General features: G+C 49.6%; 1 protein-coding gene and 1 pseudogene across 1 annotated transcript; one reads left to right on the forward strand and one right to left on the reverse strand.

The window, feature by feature from the left end:
* Positions 1-1,469: 1,469 nt before the first annotated feature.
* On the reverse strand, positions 1,470-14,823 carry LOC145715176 (integrin beta-3-like). Its single transcript, XM_081794839.1, has 7 exons — positions 14,709-14,823; positions 14,194-14,283; positions 13,351-13,490; positions 11,480-11,904; positions 5,304-5,526; positions 4,039-4,139; positions 1,470-1,617 (listed from the first exon to the last, which is right to left on the reverse strand). The coding sequence occupies exons 1-7, from the start codon at positions 14,781-14,783 to the stop codon at positions 1,490-1,492; spliced, it is 1,182 nt and encodes a 393-aa protein (XP_081650965.1). The 5' UTR covers positions 14,784-14,823; the 3' UTR covers positions 1,470-1,489.
* LOC144615408 (U2 spliceosomal RNA) lies at positions 2,414-2,568 on the forward strand (annotated as a pseudogene).
* Positions 14,824-15,368: the final 545 nt, after the last annotated feature.

Genomic DNA, 15,368 nt, shown 5'->3' on the forward strand with positions numbered 1-15,368 from the left:
CTTTCTCTCAAAAAATGAATGAACATTTAAAAATGTAATAAAAAATCAAATAAAAAGAACATAGAGGCTCATGGAAGCAGCATGGGGCTCAGGACTCTCGATTTTTTAGCAAGGGGAACATAGAAAAGTTGGAGACCCACTTTCCTAAAGCAGGGGCCAGCAAGCTATTGTCTGGGAGCCAAATGTGGCTTGCCACCTGTCTTTCTAAATATACTTAGGCTTGTGCATTAAATATAGACTATGGCTGCCTTCCTGTTACAATGGCAGAGTAGTCATGGCAGAGACCACAAGGCCCACAAAGCCTAAAATATTTATTTTGAGACAGAGAAAGCACGAGTGGGTGAGGGGCAGAGAGAGAGAGAGAGAGAGAGAGAGAGAGAATCCCAAGCAGGCTCCACACTGTCAGTGCGGAGCACAATGTGGGGCTCAAACCGATGAACCATGAGATCATGACCTGAGCTGAAATCAGGAGTCACACACCTAACCAACTGAGCCGCCCAGGTGCCGCCAAAGCCTAAAATATTTAACCCCTGGCCCTGAACAGAAAGTGTTTGCTGGACCCTGGTCTGAAGGAGGATTTGAAGAAATTTCTACAGCTGTAGGAATCAACTGACGAGCAACCAACTGACTTAGTCTCTGCCTTCAGACATTGTTCCTTCACTCATAGAAGCTCCTGTCTACCCCCCGCCTTGGCACAGCCCTTGTCCCTCAGCAGTATCACTATCAATTTACATGTCCCTCTCCCCCTGGCCTGTGAGTGCCACATCTGCTTGATTTATTGTTATATTCCCAGCACCTAGTCTACTGGCTGATATACAATAAGTACTCGAAAATATTTTCTAGTGATTCATCGCTTCGTCTGTTGTGTAAGAGAAAGGAAGGAGACGGGGGTGGTAAGGGGAAGAGAGCTAATCTACTACACTGGATGGCGACAAACCTGTGGTTGGTCTGTGTATGACGGATGAGCTCCTCCTGCTTCCAGAAGGCTGTGAGAGCAAGCACTATCTTTTCAGTGCTCAGAACACCTTGGCTTGGTGCCTCAAAGCCAGTACTGTGTCTCATGGTGACCCTGGTAAGGTCAACACCTCAAAGCATCAGGCCTTCCTCTGAAGCAGCGAACAGGTTGCCCTTGGCAACCACCTGACCTTAAGTGGAGCGGATGTTGAAGAGTCCCAGACTTTAAATTCCTCACTTCTTAATACTGTCACCTCAAAAAAATGCCAGGATGTATTTTGTCCCTTCGTGGGATCCATATCTACCTTCTTCCTTTCCTTACTCACCTTCTTTTTCTGCCTCCTCAATTAGCAAGTCACTTTCTCACAAAGATTGGTATTTAAATATCTCCCACCCCCAGATGACAGGCCCTAACTTACCACTTGTAAGGTAGTCTTAACTTGGCTGTTCTGTGTAAGAGGCGTAATGGGTGGAAATTGCTGCCTAACGTGGCTCTCCCTCTCCCTATAGGTGCAGTGTCAGGGGCCCTGGCGGTTCACGTACCTGGCTCCTCTACCACATAGAGAATGGACTTTCCACTGGAGTCTTCATAGTACTGGAATCTGACAACACAGTCATCTTCATTCTTGTACGTGCAGTTCACTGCATCCTTGCCAGTATCCTCTGAGGAAGGGGAAAATATGGGAGAGTGAAAAACAAGGCAATTCCTGGAAGACGGGGCCATCCCCAAACCCCAGTCATGGGACTTCTGAGAAAGTATGCAACAGGAAACCCTATGCCTGACATTAGGCAAGATGCCTAGACTTGAGATGGCTGTTGTGCCTGGCAATTGCCTCTAGATGACCCTCGCTGCTGAATTTTGTCCCTCCCAGACCCTTTTTGGTTCGTATTCCTTCCCTTGGAAGGGACATGACAGAACACATGACACAGTGTGATTCAAAGCCTGGCTCTACCACCTGTCAGCTGCGTAATATTGGGGAAGTTACTTGACCTCATTGGCTCTTTCTTCATCTATGAAAGGAAAAGGATAACCCACCTCACAACACTGGTAGAGAACTAAATGATGTCAAGTGAACAGTACCTAATAGAGAAGGGTGTTCCCTTCCCTCTCTTTCCTTTCCCTCCTGGCTCAACTATTCTCAATAGTTTGTTGGCAAAGCCCTTACATTTCTTCCGTTTCTGCGTCTGATCCAGTGTTCCTCTCCAGAGCCAGCCTCTCTTCTCTGACTCCCATCACTTTTTTGTAGGCTTCACCCCTTCTAATTCTGAAGCCTCTTATTCTGACAGGGAAACTATAGGTGCCCCTCTATCATTTGCACCACGTCCTATAGTGATGCAACCAGACAGGTAAAACTGACACACGATGATGTTAAGCAAATGCACCAAGATCACAACACAAGTACGTGATGGAACAGAACTAAAACAGGAGTCTCAGAGCACACCAGACTTGAACTCAATGATTGTTTCTCGGCCTTTTGGCTAAGATCAAGTGTAGTATCAGACTTGAACTCAATGAGCCGCCCGAAAACTAGTGGTATAAGAGTACAGTGGAAAGAGTAAGGATTTCCAGATTCATTCTAAGCTTAACTTGTTCGGGCAAGTTATGTAGCTTTCCTGAGATTCAGTTTCCTCATCTGCAAAATGAAGATAACAACAGTACCACAGTTCTACTCTACTAGGTGGCTGAGAAAAAGACAAGATCATGTGTATGAAAAGATACTTGCCTAACTTTTATAAGTTACACAATTCCATACAAACAAGCATTTATCTTTATGATTATCATGGCACGGGGGTGGGGGTAAGAGAAATACTTTCAACTAACCTGAGATTCCCCTCTGGTCTAGGTAATAAAAACATCTCACATCTCTCTCAGCAGTCTTGCCCGCCTGAGCTAATCACAGCATACCGATTCTCCTCAGGAGGAAAAGCCGTCTCTTCAAACTCAATCCCCAAATCATGCCCCTCACCCCCCCCCCCCCACCAGCCCCACTTCTGATATTAGCCAAAGGATCCAGAGAGCTGACCCTTTTCTGTAACACCCCAAGCCAGAAGCCGACTGACTGGCTGTGTCTCACTGTGGCTCTCACTGAAAACATGTTTCCTGCCTTCGTGAGAGACAGCTATCTCAGGAGAGATTGCCATCTCCCTAGACCAACCAATGCCTAGCTGACCCAGATAACATCAGATGTGCTGACAGCAACAAAGATTATCCCCTTTTTGGTCAAGGTGAAATTCAAACTACAGGGGCGCCTGGGTGGCGCAGTCGGTTAAGCGTCCGACTTCAGCCAGGTCACGATCTCACGGTCCGTGAGTTCGAGCCCTGCGTCAGGCTCTGGGCTGATGGCTCAGAGCCTGGAGCCTGTTTCCGATTCTGTGTCTCCCTCTCTCTCTGTCCCTCCCCCGTTCATGCTCTGTCTCTCTCTGTCCCAAAAATAAATAAACGTTGAAAAAAAAAAAAATTAAAAAAAAAAAAAAAAAAAAAAAAAAAAAGAAATTCAAACTACAATGACTGCAGGCAAGAGTTTTGCTCACCACTGTATTTTTATCTGTCTTATTCTAGGAAGGGCTCCAGAGAGCCAAAAAAGGCTACAGCATTATGATTTTAGCTAAAATCCATAAGGGTGAAGGTTTCCCTCCAAACCAGCAGAGCAGTATGCCTGGGCATTGCTGAACACTCTCAGTTAAGTAAACTCAGTAAATGGTTACTAGCCTCCTAAACTGACATCACCTAGCCTAGGTTTCTTCATCCGTAAAATGGGATGCATTGTCTTCCTCTCCCTGGGGAGGTCAAGTTAGGGTTGATTTCTACATACTTTAAAAGTTATCTGTAGGGTCTTGCTGAGTCTGTGGGTGCCGGGAAGCAGCAGAATGGGGAGGGACTGTGGAACAAATTAGCAGAGGGCACAAGAGGACTCAGGGAAGCTGGCCTTTATTAAGTGCCTAGTGTGCATCAGGTCTGTACAACATGCCTTTGAGGCAGGGATTACTCTTCCATTTTACTGATGAGACATAGACACGTTTTGGGATCAACTGAAAACTTCAGCAGCCGCGTATGTGCACAATTCTAAGACATGCTGAGCTTACTGAGCTCCTTCACAGGCTCAATCTCATCACGACAGTAACGGCTGCAGGTATTTTCTTTATGTAGGTCTCCTCGGTCAAATTTCTTACACTCCACACACTTCCTAAAAGAGAGACGACACAGAGATTAAGACAAGGGAGGAGAGGGACGCCTGGGTGGCTCAGTCAGTTAAGCATCCGACTTCGGCTCAGGTCATGATCTCGCCGTCTTCGAGTTCGAGCCCTGTGAGTTTGAGCCCTGCGTCAGGCTCTGCGCTGACAGCTCAGAGTCTGGAGTCTGTTTGAGATTCTATGTGTCCCTCTCTCTGCCCCTCCCCAATTGCACTCTGTCTCTCTCTCTCTCTCTCAAAAATAAAGAAACAAAAAAGACGAGAGAGGAGCAAACCTACGTGTGTGTCAGTCCAGCTCTGACATCCACACACCAGAAAGCTGCCCCACCTTGGAAAACAAACACCGAAACAAAAACCCCTGTAAGACAATTCTGGGGGACCCAGAGGGTCGGGTCTGGAGTTCAGGGGTGGGAGTTCCTCCTCACCCAGAGGCAGGGCCTGGCAGGCAGAAGGCCCCAGTCCCCTCATTAAACTTCTTCATGTCCCATCCGAGAGTGTGACAGGAGGTAAGGCGTGTGCCACTTCGAGGAGCCTTAAAGGCAGAACCGGTCATGTAATCTGGGGACCCAGCACAAAAGAAGATGTCAGGCCCCTTGTTCAAAAATCCCTAAGCATTACAAGACAGTGCCAGCAGAGCGGTAAACCAAGCATGGGGCCCTTCTAAGCACAGGGCTCTGTACAAATGCACAGGTTGCATGCCTATGAGCCCAGCCCTGCTGAAAGTGGCAAGAGAAATGGCAGGAGCTTCCCCTGACCCCAGATGAGTGGAGTTTGTACTAGCGAACATCTCCTGTTTCACAGAATCCTTCATAACTCCAGCCCAACTCTCCCACACGATCGGAACATGAGAACGTTCCCCAGAAGTTCCCTGGTTTAGCCTTCCTCCCAACTCAGGGATTCAGGATGCCATCCCAGGAGAGGGGTTTCTCCAACTGGAGTCCAGCGGGTGCTACTTTGGCCCCTGCATGGTTGGCTCTCCCTCCCTCTTTGCCCAAACTTTTCCGTGGGAAGAGGAAAGCTAGCCTCTTAGCTGCAGCGGACGCCTCCTCCTGAAGCTTTGGTGAGTAAGAACCTGGAGGGTTGGGGATTCTAGCCTGGGGGACCCCCTCCCTCCTTCTAGCACCCGACTGGCTCCAACTCACTTCTCTGCCCACTCACTTCTTAAAGGTGCAGGCGTCAGGGCAGGTGGGGCACTTCTCACAGGTGTCCCCGTAGGAGCCGGGCTGGATGCACTTGCAGCTGCCGCACTTACACTCGCCCCGGCCGCTGCACAGCAGCCCGTTGCTGGACATGCAGGTGTCGGTGCGCGTGGTACAGTTGCAGTAGAAGCCGGTCCAGTCGGAGTCACACAGACAGTCCCCACAGCTGCACTGGCCGTGACCTGAAAGCACACAGCCCGAGGGGGCGGGCAGCAGGTGAGGGGCCCCAACCCGTGGCTCAGCCTGCTCTCCAGCTTTACCCTCATCCACCCTCCTCCCACGGCCACTCATTAACACCCCACGGAAGCGTCACCACCTTCTATCCTTCTAGCCTCATGCTGCTAGCTCTGCCTTGACGCCCTTTCGTCCTGTGATCGCTACCAAACTCCCACTTACCTTTCGAAGCTCAACTCAAAAGTTCCTTCCCCTCCATAACTTTTTCTGACCTCCCCGGAGCAAATTGTCTACTACGTGTTCTCCCAGCACTTACATATGCCTCTATTTTAACCCTCATGACCAGCCCATTTGCTTGCCTATCTGTTTCTCTTTCTAGATTTTGAGCTCCACAGTGAGAGAGGACATATCAATTTGTCCGTCGGCAGGGATTAGCGTAACGTCTGAAATACAGTAGGCATGCAATTAATGTTTCTTTATCCATTTATGCAACAAATATTTATTGAGCTCACACTGGGCACTGGAGATTCGGCAGTGAATGAGACAGGAAAGGTCCCTATTACCGTGGAGCTTGTGTCCTAGTTAAGTTCCTGGGTAGGGTGCCTGGTGGCTCAGTTGGTTAAGCATCTGACTCTTGATTTCAGCTCAGGTCATGATCTCACGGTTTGGTTAGTGAGGTCAAGCCCTGCATCAGGCTCTGGGCTGACAGCCTGGAGCCTGCTTGGGATTCTCTCTCTCCCTCTCTCTCTCTCACACACAAAATAAGTAAATAAACATTAAAAAAGAAAAAAAAATCCTGGGAACCACACACACATTCACCAGCATGTGCCCTGTGTTGTATCATCACAGTACTGCAGAGAGCCATCAGCCCTAGTAGGAAAGACCTACTCACTTTACTGCATGAATGTAGGAATGGGAAAGAGAGATTGGGGTAGGGGGTAGATTGGTTAAATGCAGGTGTTAACTCTCAGTGCTACATCCCCCTAATCACTTAACAAGGCTTGAAAACTTGGCTCTCCCAAACTCAGAAGAAAGGGTGACTCATTCTCAAGGATTCCGAATCAGGAAGAAGTGGATGAATAATAAAAATCTGACTGTTAATCAGAGGAAAGGCAGGGAGCCAAGGGGAAGTAACCTCAACGGGTCTCAAAATCATGTCACTGTGTGAGCGGATGGGCCCCAAGATGGTGGAGGAGAGCGAGGTGCATAGGCTCAAACAGACACTAGCTGGCATCTTCTGCTCCCCAGGGACCCCAGTGGGTCTGACTAGAGGCCCTTGGTCAATGAGTCTCTCTGCCAGTGATCCTAGCACCATCCTCTATTCAAGACTCAGACACACCTTTGCTGCCTTGGAAAGAGATGTCTGCTTCTTTCTGGATGGCAAACATAAGGTCAGCTGCCCCAGCTCCAAATATCTGGAGAGTAGAGCCCGCTCCACCCGGAGGCAAAGGGAATGGTCTTGTGTAACCTTTGTCCACCAGTCATTGGCCCAGGTCTGAGGGCAAGACAGCTCCTGTCAGCTGAAGATAATTCCAAGGAAGGGGCAGCTGTGAGCCATTATCAGCAGCCCTAACAGCAGCTGGAGGGGCCCCACAGTGTCTACTACAAGCAGCTTTCAGTGATGGCTCCCGAACAGGGAAAGGCAGACGCCACAGAGGTCTGGCAGCACCCGGAGGCCTCCGCCTCCTCAGAAACCCTTGTCCCATAGTGTTTCCTTTGTGAGGCCAAACAAAGTAACCTTTGAGAAGATGGTCTGCCAGGCCAGCCACGGAGCGAGGCTGGAAGTAGAGTGGCGGGCCGGAGCCGGCAGGCCGAGCCCGAGCCCTGGCAGGGTCAGCCCTCAGAAGGAAGCTACAGTGCGGTAATGTCACAGGACTGGCATCCCTCCAGCAAAAGGGTGGCTGAGCCTGGGTTCACAGCAAAGTCAGAGGAGGAGGGTGAGAAATGAAGAGAGAGTGTAAGAAAGAGGAGGGAAATAGAAAAGAAGGCAGCAGGGGAGGGGTGGAGATGAGGGAGGGGGAGGGGTAAGGGAGGAGCAAGTATTTTAGGTCAGAGGGAATGACCTCTCCCTATAGAGCGTGACTCCCAGGCCGATGTCAGCCCCACTCCTCCCTGCCTTATGAGCCGACCCTTTGTCTGACATCCTACTTCCTCCATGAAGCCACCCAGGCCTCCTCTGTTCACACTGGGTCTCTCTCCAGGAGACTCCTATAACATTCCCCAGGGACAACTCACTTCTTTTCTTTAATTTTTTAAAAATGTTTTATTTATTTTTGAGAGACAGAGTGAGAGTGGGTGGAGGGGCAGAGAGAGGGGAAGACACAGAATCGGAAGCAGGCTCCAGGCTCTGAGCTGTCAACACAGAGCCCAACGCGGGGCTCAAACTCACAAACCACGAGATCATGACCTGAGCCGAAGTTGGACGCTTAACCAACTGAGCCACCGAGGCGCCCCAAGGACGCCTCACTTCTAAGATCTGGCACGTTCTGCCTCATGTTGTGAATTATCCTCAGGTAAGTTAATTAAGGGCAAAACTGTCTTATTCATGCCTCCCTATCCCACAACACTACAGCACAGAACCTGGCTCAGGGGTGTCTGATCAATCTATGCTCATGGATGTCCCTCGGGGAGAAGGATGAGTCCCTCGGGGAGTCCCTCGGGGAGAAGGATGCACTCCCTGATGTTTCCGAAGGAAGTGCTGATAACAGATGACCACAAAAGACCATGCCTCCAGCGGGGAGGGGGAAGGCCAGAGGCTGGGGAAATGGCTAAGTCATAGCATGCCCCCCTCGTGAGCCACTGCTTGCAGCAAAGAACAGACCAGGCCAGCAGCCCAGGGAAGAGACAATGGTGAACTGGTCTACAAACTGAGTGGTCAGGAATCACGCATGCCCCCTGTTCACCCGTGTGGACTGAGCGCCTGGCACAGAACAGGTGCTCAATAAGTGTGTGTCCCTGAGCATCCGTCACTGGGGAGTGTGACGGCAGCACCACAGGATCCAGACCTGCAGCCAGTAGGCACACAACACCCGGGCTGGCAGTGGGGGAGGGAGGCCTCTGAGCTGCTGCCTGGGGTTCCCTCCTGAATTGGGTGGAGCGCATTGCTGACGAGCTGTGCTTGCACCAGTGAGAGGCAGGAAGCAGGCTGCTGAACCCGATGGCTTTGTTTCGCAGCATCGGTGGGGCCAGCAGCTGAAGGAAACACACTCTGCCCGCGGTCCCTCCCACCCTGCCTCATACCAGACCAGGAACCAGGAGGCTTGGAGGACAAGTGGCCCTCCCTCTGTCCCTGGTGCCCCCAAGGGGCTATCTGTAGGCCTCACGTAGGACAACCCTCTTCCCCTCAGCCCCACCCTACTCCCCGTGGTCTCCCACATCAAACTTACCATTCCTTTTGGTACTCTGAATATGATGTAAGTACTATTCACTAGTAAAATGAGCTGAAATGCCTCCCTCACCCTCTAATTCAAACTGCTGTTGGGGGGTCCGTGCCTGATCTCTTTCTCCCCTAATCTCCCTGCTACCATTTTTTTCCAATCTCTGTCAAATTTTGCTGACATGAATAAAGGAAACAATGTTGTAGATAATAAAAAGAAGTCTTTTTTATGTGACTTGGGCATGTTTTAGAATGACATAGATTTATGGGGCACCTGGGTGGCTCAGTCAGTTAAGCCTCCGACTTCAGCTCAGGTCATGATCTTAAGGTTTGTGAGTTCGAGCCCCATGTCGGGCTCTGTGCTGACAGCTTAGAACCTGGAGCCCACTTCGGATTCTGTGTCTCCCTCTCTCTCTCTCTCTCTGCCCCTCCCTCACTCATGCTCTGTCTCTGTCTCTCTCTCTCTCTCTCTCTCTCTCTCTCTCTCTCAAGAATAAATAAACATTAAAAAAAATTTTTTAAGTTTTTTTAGAATCAAATTGTTTTTTTAACATTTCTTATTGAGAGACAGAGACAGAGCATGGGCACAGGAGGAGCAAAGAGAGAGGGAGACACAGAATCTGAAGCAGGCTCCAGGCTCTGAGCAGTCAGCACAGAGCCTGACGCAGGGCTGAAACTCACAAACTGCAAGATCATGACCCGAGCTGAAGTAGGATGCTTAACCAACTGAGCCACCAGGTGCCCCCTTTTTAATTTTTTTTTTAAAAGAATGACATAGATTTACCTTTCTAATCAAGTTTTCATATACATATATATATATATACATATATATATATACATATATATATATATATATATAAATTTTAAAGTTTATTTATTTGAGAGAGAGAGCGAGCTCAAGCAGGAGAGGGGCAGAGAGAGAGGGAGAGAGAATCCTAAGCAAGCTCCACAGTGTCAGGGAGGAGCCCATCGTGGGGCTTAAACTCACAAACCCTGAGATTGTGACCTGAGCCGAAATCAAGAGTCAGTTAACCATCTGAACCACACTGGCAGCCCTTTCTAATCAAGCTTTCTTAAAGGCAGATGTTAAAGTGAACATCTGGTTGGATTAGTTCGGCTCCTTTAAGCCCCATTGCAAAGGAAGCCAATCTCCGCCATAGATTTGATCACCAAAGAAGCCAATTATAATCTGTGTTAATTAACCACACAATACACCCATAAACCAATCCTAAACAACTTGCAAATGTCTTTGATCTCTCTGTCACAAGAGGAATCAAGCCTCAGAGACCATAATCCAGCGAAAACCTATCCCCAGTGCCCCAGGAACTACTCAGGCTGCCTAGTTGCCTCTGCAAGTATTGTCAGCACATACAGACGACATTCACATTAGTTCCACTTGGTCTAGCTGGGGAAGTAGCCTAGGAGCAGTCTTTAGGGCAAGGAAAGACCAGGTTGAGATTTTCCGTGGGCCTCAAGACTTTACTGAATTTTGTAATGAGAAGGACAAAAAGTATCCTGCAGGTAGAAGGAGCCAAAATCGTAACCCCCAGTTTGCAGGCTGGGCCTCTCAATGGCAATCCTTTCCCATGTCTGTGCTGTCCAGCATGCCACGAGCCACGTGGAGCTCCTGAGCAACAGAGGAAATGAATTTTTCATTTTTCATTTATTTTTTACATTTTTTTAAGTTCATTTGAGAGAGAGGAAAAAAAAAAAAACCTCCAATGGGGGAGGGGCAGAGAGAGAGAGAGAATCCCAAGCGGGCTCTATGCAGTCAACACCCTGGCAGTGCAGTCAGAGCTTTAACCTACTGAGCCACCCAAGCGCCCCTCATTTTTCATTTAACTTAAATTTATTTAAATTTTATTTAAGTTATAATTCAATGTGACTAATTTACAAATAAATAGCCACACGGGGCTACTATATCTGACAGCACAGATCTAGAATCCAAAACGTTATAGTGCCAATAGCGATAACAAAATAGTGCCAGCATGTAAAAAGAGCTTATGATTTTCCACTCATTGTTCCGAGTGTATTGGCTGTTAAACGTGCTCCATTGCCTTGCTTTTTTACTATTTTCCAAGTCTTGTCATGAAAAGACAAATTCATGTAAAATAATTACTACCAACTTTACTACGCATTCTGATACCATGCAGTTTCCGAATCTGTAACTACTAAAAATCTAATTACCAGCAGCCAGAGATTTTTTTTTTTAACCTAAAAAGGGAGTTGTTCCGCATCCTTGAAATGATCAAGAGCCAGTGATTTAAAGTATTAGCAGGATGGCAGGTGGAAGAAAAGAAAATAACGGTCTTCACCTTCAGGCTCCCCCACTCGTTCCCATGCTCCAGGAGAGCAGAGGCTCCCTTCCGCTGTGTACCCCAGGAGCAAGGACGCGGGGAGCAGAGCGGAATTACAGAGAACCTCCTTCCTGTCTTCTGCCGTTGGAGTGGAAGGACCATCCACTCGGCTCTGCCTGCTGGGCCTTCCTGTGCCCACCTAAGCCCCGGCCTAAGTTTCCAGAGGCTGTGGATGTGCGAGCGAGCGTGCGCGGGTACAGGGGCGGGAGGGTGTGCAGTTTCACTCACCTGAGCACATCTCCCCCTTATAGCGGACGCAGGAGAAGTCATCACACTCGCAGTACTTGCCCGTGATCTTGCCAAAGTCACTGCTGTGGCAGACGCACTGGCCACACAGGCACTCGCCCCGCTGGCTGCAGGCGGGCTGGCCCTCCCGGGGGCTGCACTCTTCCTGCTGCGAGGGGCGGTAGTCCTCTTCGGAGCACTCGCACTGGGACCCCAGCCACCCGGGCCCGCAGCGGCACACCCCACACTCAAAGGTCCCGTTGCCATTGTTGCAGCGGCGGCTGTAAGGCTCAGCATGGGCCTGGCACGCACAGTCACAGTCGAAGGTGACCTGAACGGTGAGGCTGTCTTTGAAGCCTACAGGCTTGATGGTGAAGGACTTCTCCCTCTCCTGCGGGCAGCCTCGCACCTTGGCCTCAATGCTGAAGCTCACCTGGGTGGAAAGGAAGACCGCATTCAAACACAGGCGCACCCTGTTATCACTCCAGCCCTGGAGGGAAAGAAGCCCCGCCCTGCCCCGCCCTGCCCCGCCCTGCCCTGCCCGGGAATATCCAAACTGGGTGTCTCATCCCCCAGCAACCTGGAGTTCCTCAGCCTCCAAATGACCAAGGTCTGCAAAGCAAAAAGAAAAGCCTGGGGACAGTTGTCCAGTTGTATCTGGTTGGGTGCACAGACATAATTTACAGTCAGGAGAGAGGTTGGTTTTGGTTTTTTTTATATATATATCTATTTTTTGGGAGACTGCAAGTGGGGGAAGGGCAGAGAGAAGGACAGAGGATCTGAAGCAGGCTCTGCGCTGACAGACTGACAGCAGTGAGCCTGAGGTGGGGCTCGAACTCACGAACTACAAGATTATGACCTGAGCTGAAGTTGGATGCTCAACCAACTGAGCCACCCAGGTGCCCCTGGATATGTGTGTGTGTGTGTGTGTGTGTGTGTGTGTTTTAATTCCACCTGTGAAATAAGCCAGCTCAAGCAGAACAGAACCTGTGATCTTATAAAAATTCTTCTCTGGCCAATGAAGCCAGCTGGACTGATTATACACAAGGTCAGTCAGCCAGACACACAAAGCACTATATGGCACCACACGATGCCACACAGTGACCAAAGGCTCAGGATCTACTGTTTAATTTCCATATAGTACATCATCACTTGTGCAGTCAAACACCTTTCCGGCCAATATTTCTTAGACAGGATATGTGCACATGTTCTAGAATATAGATAGGTGTACGGACAGATGGATGGACCTAGATACAGAAATGATAGAGATACAGGTGATACCGGTGATAGAGATATAGCTATCCCCCTTTCTGCTTCCCTCCCTCTTCACCAACCCCTCCCCCCATCGGCAGAAGCAGAAGAGAACCAGTAAGGAAAGAAAGCCATAGAGGCCACAGAGGGACCTGAGAGGCAAAATGAACATTTGCGTTCTGGAAGTCTATGACAGTGGGTATTTGGTATTTTTGCCTGTTCCATTTGCTGTTGAATCTCCAGCAGCGAATGATGCCTGGCACAAAGTTGGCGCTCAGCAACTATCGGTAGATGTGACTGCCATTTCACATTGTAGAGGAAAGACAGGTATTACCTTAGGGGAGGCTGGAGACTGGGCCAAAGGTAAGAAATATTTTCATTTGCAATCAGCTGTGCATAAACAAACAGAGGTAAGCTAAACGCAAGTTTTTTAAAGATCTCCACGTAGCGGAGAAGTTTAGACAACAGGAGTCAGAGGAAAAGGTTGGCAGCTCCGTTATATCCAACTTGTAATGACCTTCGGGAAGAAGGTGCAGGGGAGGAATGGAAGGGTGCCCACAGACGCTCAGGGGCAAAGGCCAGGGCCAGAGCTGAAGCTTCAGCCCCTGCCCAGCCCAGCCCACCTCACCGTGTCTCCAATCTTGAGTCCGACACAAGACTTGAGCCCAGGGATGACCTCGTTGTTGAGACAGGTGGCGTTGAAGGATAGAGACAGCTCCTCGGGGAGGTCCCGCACTTCCAGCTCTACTTTAGAGCGGATTTTCTGAGCAGAAAGGGGGCAAAAGAAGGTTAAGGAGATGAGCCGAGAGGAAGTAGACAGGAACCAATTCCACCCCAAGTAAAATACCAGGTGGCCATGGACTCACCGCGGCAGTGCTGGGTGCTGGGGTTTGCTTAGAAGCTGCCAGAGGAGAGCATCCTTAGGAGCCTATTTCTTACAATATTTCCTGCCCAAGGTCTGCTCCTCTCTCTCTCTCTGTGCCCCCTGGTGTCTAGTTGAATCTGGGTAAAATCTAAACCAGCCACACCCTCCTGCAAGCCTCAGAGACATGCAAAAAGGGAGGGCTAGCACTGGTCACCTTGGATAGTAGCTTTTTTTACCTAATTTTTAACCAACCTCATCTTCCCCTTGGCTCAGCTCCCTCTTCTCTCTATTGTTGGAGCCCTATCCCTCACCCTGTCCTTCCTCATCACCACCCCCAACCTCTCTTTCCTTTCCACCTTCTCTAAGCTCTTCCACCCACTGCTCCTGACACTCCCTGGCAATTCTTTCTGAGCCATTTCCCTCTCAGAAGGCTGCATTCCTCCCAGTGCTGGCCACCAGCCAGCCTCTAGAAGAATAAGAGGAAGGCAGTGAAGGCTGCATCGTGGACTCACATCCAGGACTCCAAAATCTGCGTTCCCTCCTGGGGAATGCCGAGTGAGGTGGATTCTTAGCAGACCCAACCCCAGTGCGAGACACTTACCCCATAAGCATCAACAATGAGCTGAAGGACGTTGCTGGAATTGGCAGACAGAACCCCCACTGTCGTCCCTGGGATGAGCTCGCTATAGTTCTAGAAGGTAAGACAGAGAGATGTACAAGGCTGACTAAATGAAGAGGGTGATCTCAAAAGCCCTCCCCAAATCAGAATGAGGGTCTTGAAACGAAGATTGAGGGAAGGATGGGATATTTTACTTGTCACTTCCAGGAACAAACCTAGCAGTTTTGCAGCCCTGAGAAAAATTATAAAGAACTTCTCACACCCCTCTCCCCCAATAAATTACTCCCCTCCAGCACCACAAACACCAACACACCCATCCCGTGAGGTTCAAGGTTGGAGGAGAGAGACCATAAAAAGGAGCCATTTGCCCCTGGGAATAGGCTGGAGGAGGGGCTTTCCTGGTTGGGAAGCATGGCCCGTGCTAGTGTGCCTGGGTTCCCAGAGACGGCTCCACCCAATACAGACCCCACTCCCGAAATCCCTGAAGGCACAGTCACCTGGTAGAGACTGACTACATTTTCCGTTACAGCAAAGATCAAATTGATGTTTTTCTGGGATAGCTTCTCGGTCATCAGCCCCAGAGAGGGATAATCCTGTAAAATGGGAGGATGTGGAAGTCAGTTAAGAATTCACCTGAATTCTACACCTTAGAACTTGGCTGATTTGGGCTGTGGCCCAGACGGTGGTGGTGCTGAAACCTTTTCACGCCATGATCAGTGTGAGGCAATGGACTAAGTGGCAACACAAACCCAGTTGTGAACTCCAGGGACAGATGAAGAGGCAAAGGCTGGTCAAAGCCAAGCATCTCAGGGCACCTGGCTGGCTCAGTTGGTTGAGTGTCTGACTCTTGATTTTGGCTTAGGTCATGATCTCACAGTTCATGAGACTGATCCCCGCATCAGGCTCTGCACTGACAGCGTGGAGCCTACTTGGGATTCTCGCTCCCTCCCTCCCTCTCTGCCCCTCCCTGCACACTGCGTGTGCTCTCTCTTTCTCTCAAAATAAATAAATAAACATTAAAGAGAACCCAGGCAGCTCAGTTGGTTGACGGGGTCATGATCTCACGGTTTGTGAGTTGAAGGCCCTCATCAGGCTTGCTGCTGTCTGCACAGAGCCCACTTCTGATCCTCTGTCTCCGTCTTTCTGCCCCTACCCCA

This window comes from Panthera onca (assembly GCF_046562875.1).
Source record: "Panthera onca isolate mPanOnc1 chromosome E1 unlocalized genomic scaffold, mPanOnc1 haplotype 2 h2.Chr16_ul_6, whole genome shotgun sequence".
NCBI classification, from domain to species: Eukaryota; Metazoa; Chordata; class Mammalia; order Carnivora; family Felidae; genus Panthera; species Panthera onca.